Source organism: Cryptotermes secundus, unplaced genomic scaffold, assembly GCF_002891405.2.
Source record: "Cryptotermes secundus unplaced genomic scaffold, Csec_1.0 scaffold309, whole genome shotgun sequence".
NCBI lineage: Eukaryota > Metazoa > Arthropoda > Insecta > Blattodea > Kalotermitidae > Cryptotermes > Cryptotermes secundus.
Window position 1 is genome coordinate 87577 of NW_019723305.1, and position 5162 is coordinate 92738.

The window sequence follows — 5162 nt, forward strand, 5'->3', positions numbered from 1 at the left end:
CCGCAACGTACTGTGTAGGCTCTGGTAGGTTGCGCATGAGATCACGGCTAGTGTGACATCACCACACTCAAGTACAAACAGATAACAGTCACAGCTGACTGTCCACAGTGCGTGGACCTGCAAGAAGACCACACTTTTCTCGGGCCATTATCTCCGTAACCGTTCAACTTTGGACATAGGTGTTTTGGGTTATATCGGCATACTTTAACATAAGGAACACCCTCCCGAAGTTTTGTCCATTCCTCCTGGGACACCCTGTATAAATGTTATCAATAATATCAAGTGGAAACTGGGGGTGCTGCAGTTCCGCAGTGCCTATACACGGGCCGCCCCTGATCACCACCATTATAATTTATATTTCTTTTAGCCATATTAGACCAAAGTGGAATGTGAAACTTATACCGAAATTTCCATTGCTTGGTGAATGCGGTGGGTAATATAAAAATCAGATGGTGAATTTGAAGAACACTCTCTTCTGGGATATTATACCATAGTCTGGTAGGAAGTTACTAGTGTTATGAAGGAAACTTCGAGGTTTACCTGTACCTGTTGCAAGACGTTACATTTTTGCTGTCGAATTAGATTACAAGCTCTTGAACTTTTGCCATGTTATAGTTACATTATCCAGTTAACCTTTTCCATCTTCATTTGGCATATCACATGGCTTGGCAGTCATGGTTAAGACCAAGTGAATCATATTACATTGGCCAGACTCACTGATGGCATTAGCTCCATGAATGTATTGCCTAAAGAGAAACATGAGTTAGCTCTTTGGCCCATACTGGGATACAGTGGATGATGCACGAATGTTAATTGCAAAAGAGTAATATCTCTCTTTTTCTCTTTTCAGGACTTAAAATGGAATTGAGGCCACCATTTGTAAATACTGAAAAAATGCCTCCAATGTTTACATAATGATATTAAAATATTCTACAGAGTAGTCAGACAGTGGAAAGTGACTAGCAGTGTGTTTCCATGAGTAAAAGAGTTTACCCTTCCTTGTAACATACAGAGTTCCACCTTGAAAAGAAAAAAGTCCAAGGCTGTGTCATGTAATATTTTTGTCTCATGGCTGTAGTGCTTACTGATGAAAGTGTTGTTGGCAGGTTTATAGGGAAATATCTGAATTAAGCATGTTCTGGAGGATAGGTCATACTTTTGTGTTCAGTCCCTTGAGTCAGAATGTTTGGTTATATGAGTAGTCTTTCTTGTTCTAGCAGAGGATGTGCTGTAGATATCATTCAGCAAAGTCCATCCAGCCATGTTCTGCTATAGACCTTTTGATTTGCCATTTAATTTGAATATACAGCATTGAAGTGGTATATTATTTTCATTCTGTTGTTTTGCTTGTAATCATGAGGAAAGATACATTTTTTCTGTAAGTTTAACAGTATTGACTTTATACCCTTAAAACTGCAGTTTTGATTGTTACATTACAGGGTTTATTTTGTTTTTGCTGTCTGTAAATTTATGAAGACAAAGTGTTATGTTAGAAAGTAAAAAATAAAATCATTGTTGCACAAAATATATTATGTCCTCACGGAAAATATTTTATGGCTCTCTCTGTCTAAACTATAACAAAACCAGTACAGTGATCAGCTGCATGTGATAGATGGTGGCAGAGCATTGGTCCAGAAAGTGTTGATAAGGGTGGAGAAAAACATTTAAATAAGCAAAATATGTGTTCTGTTCAATTGATGTTTCTCCATCAGTCTTCAGCTGCAGTAGTGACTCATTGGTGATATTATCTTGTGTTGTTGTAGTAGTATGTGATTCCATATTCACTTTGCTAGATAAGTCTGGTGCTGTGCAAACTTGAATTACCATGTAATATAAAGTGCAAGGATTTGTACTGCAATATCAATGTCAAATATAGCTGCTATAGCAAGAGCCATCCTGTAAGGGAAAATGTAATAAATGATCTGTTTTAACTGTGGAAGGGTACTGCTGCTTTGACAGAGAGGTGGTAACTGATGCTTGTTGCATTTGAATTAGTGATATTATTAAGTCTGTGTGATTTCATCTGGAAAATCAAATTTATGGAAAATAAGTTGGCCAAATATTTAACTGTATAAATTATATATAGAAATATTATTCTTGACAGCAATACACACAGAATTTTCATTTTACTTAGAAGTGAATGCCTGTTAGTCTTCGTTTATATTTGTTGTGTGAAAGGGTTTGGCTCAGTCAGAATATCAGCAAGTCTTACAATTGCATTTATTTGTATTATCATCTATTGAGTAACTGTTCTATACATGTTACCCCCCTAATGTCTTATGTTGATCTTCTTTGAGTGGAAGAGAATAGGCTATTTAATTTGATGCCTGTGCCTTCTGCGATGCCTGTACTCCCTTCATAGTAGGAAACAAGGGATAAGAATTACTAATAAAATACGTGGATATGGGTTGTAATTTATGGTAGGACTGGCGGAGTGACGCATTTATCAATCTGTCACAGGCAGACATTGTATTATAAATGTGATCTATATATATATATGTTGAACAGATTCATAAAGTGGTATGTATAAAAAGTAACATGTTAAATGTTAATTGTAACAAGACAATAGTACTATTATGGTATAAATGTTACAAATTCTATGCTGTAGTGAAATGTCACATTTTAGCTTTGGTGAGAATGTTGTGTTGTAGATTGAGACAGTAACTGCTTGCACTGTATCATAATGTTTCTGCACTTCATGTTTAAATATGTATTGACCAATTGAAAGATCTTAACAAGAACTGAAGAGAAAGTATTTGGTGATAACTACATGCAGGTTTAATATTATTGATGTCTGGTGAGTTACTGTATTAATAATGAAAGTTTAAATAATTCTGTTATAGTTTTCCTGTACTCTAGTTGTTGACATTCCATTGTGGACTTTACAAGGAGACATAGGTGATTTGCTTTAACTCCTAAGTTATTGTAAATCGTTAAAATATAATTATGTCAGTGTTACATAGTTTCATTATAACCAAAAGAGTATTTATACCATATTTCAAAAATATTTGAAGAAGTTTGTAATTTAAAATGTTGTTTTTGTTTAGTAAATGCAGTTTTTTGGTATCATATTTATGAATTGTCACCATGTTGGATAATAATTTGAATTAACAAATATGCATATTGTCAGAGCCAAGGTGCTAGTTTACTTCTGCCTTGTGTGCTTTCATAATTGACTACAGATTGTATCTTTTGTTTGTACATATACTAGTTTTGTCATCTTCATACATCTCATTTATGGAAAGAGAGAGAGCTGTGGGTTTGGACAGGAGTTGTTGTACACCTTAAGTTGTGTATTTTTTGTGTTTCTTGCACATGGAATTCTAACAACCTCATTCCCTATAAGAATGAATTAATATCCCTGTTGGATAACTGATGTTAACTGAAAGGAAGGATGAGAAGTTTCCAGGCCCATAATACAAGTATACAGCAGGTTTAAAATTGTTTAATTTATGAGGAAGATTGATGGTTATGATTTGCCAATTGCCTAACTGCAGGTATTCCACCTATCAAATATAAGGGGGCTACATAACATTGTTTTTATCATGAACTCAGTTCAGATACAAAGATCTGGGGAAGTTTGGTCTGCATATTGAAAGTTCCGTGATGGAATGTTTGGATCTGTAGTAAGAACTGTATTACTCAAATGCTTGTGTTTATGCCATCAAAGAAACACATCTGAAGCAAACTGAAGTGCAATAATTGGAGCCACCTCACCTGTCCAGTTGATGCAGACACTACTTTGACATCAATCATCAATCTAGATTACCTGCACTGTTCTGGAAGCAAATTAAATGTTAAAAGAATTCATATATGGGTATGTTGAGTGTTTCCATTGTCATGTATTTATTACCATTTATTTTCCCTGCACAAATATGAAGTATATTAGTAAATATATTTTTATTTTATTTTTCATTTGTTAATATTTGAGAACACAAATAGATATGTACCTGCAGCACATGCAGAATAGAAAACAAAAAGCTTTGAAAGTATATAAAGATTAATTTATGCAACTGTTAATGTGAATTTTAAAATTGACATGTCTCCATGTAGATTGTTTGCACTCTTCATATTTTGACAATACATACTTTACCAAAGCACAGTTTTGCAGTCCTGAAGCTGTGATGACTCAAAGTTCTTCAGTAGGTATTCTTGGTGTTTTTTAATATATTATTTAATTTATTAATAATAGTGGTGGTGTAATGGAATATGCGTGACATTGTTTTTTAACATGCTAATTTAAGATGAATGGTATTTAAATATTTACATAAGAAGATAAAATTATTTTCTATTTGTATTAAGTCTGGTGTTGGCAGTACCCTCATAACAAAATTATGCAACATAATCAATTAATGTTGTTGAAATGGCATGTTTCATTGCTGAGATGCACTTCATATATCTTGGTACCATGGTGCTGATCTATCTGCACCAGCCAGCCAGTTCACAGCAGTACATGCTGAAATATATGTCTGAACTTCCTGTCTAGCAGATTTTGTTCAAAATTTCAATGCTTATCTTGTAACAAATCTACTAGTGTTTGAAAAGGTGATTCTTCTAAATGTCATTATTGTTGACAAACCAATCTCCTTGCCACCACATGCTTAGAAAGATGAAGTAATTTTTCTTTTAAATATCCATTTTCTTTGTTCCTGTGTAGCTGATTAAGATCCTTTTTTGTCACAACATGCATAACATGTCAGCTTTTTGTACAGCTATCAGCTGCTGACAGCTAACGGGAAATAAATAAATGAATTATGTGCTTTCAAATCTTATGGGGACAAATTCAGTTACCTGCTTTGCTGCTGGCTAGAAGTAGGAAGCTGCCTTCCCACCTTGGCTGTGTTAACTACAGAGGTTATTTGCATTAAGCTCATCGTACATTAATCAGATCTGTTGAATATCATGGTGCAGTGGGTATCAGTCCTGTTCTGCATCTCGGCCAGGAAACTGTCTGTCACAGCAGAGCCTTNGAGCCTTCTCTGTAATTTTTTCCCCCCCCCCCCCTTCACATACAGGCAAGTACTGAATCTTAAAATAGGCCATTTCTAAGTTCTTCAACATTTTAATATTAGTCCTTTCATTTCACTAGTTCCCTGTGACGTCTGCAAGTGATACAGCATCATTAAGTGCAACACACAATACTTCAGATTTTCATTGATGGG

At 34.9% G+C, this 5162-nt stretch overlaps 1 protein-coding gene across 4 annotated transcripts in view; it reads left to right on the forward strand.

The window, feature by feature from the left end:
* Positions 1–4536, forward strand: part of LOC111861730 (phosphatidylinositol-binding clathrin assembly protein) — a 56684-nt gene extending 52148 nt beyond the window's left edge. For all 4 annotated transcript variants that reach the window (XM_023846536.2, XM_023846534.2, XM_023846532.2 and 1 more), the window contains one exon: positions 851–4536. Coding sequence is in view for 2 of the 4 variants with exons in the window: in XM_023846534.2 (XP_023702302.1) it covers positions 851–868 (18 nt within the window). In the remaining 2 variants the exon portion in view is untranslated. The remainder of the gene's footprint in view (positions 1–850) is intronic.
* Positions 4537–5162: the final 626 nt, after the last annotated feature.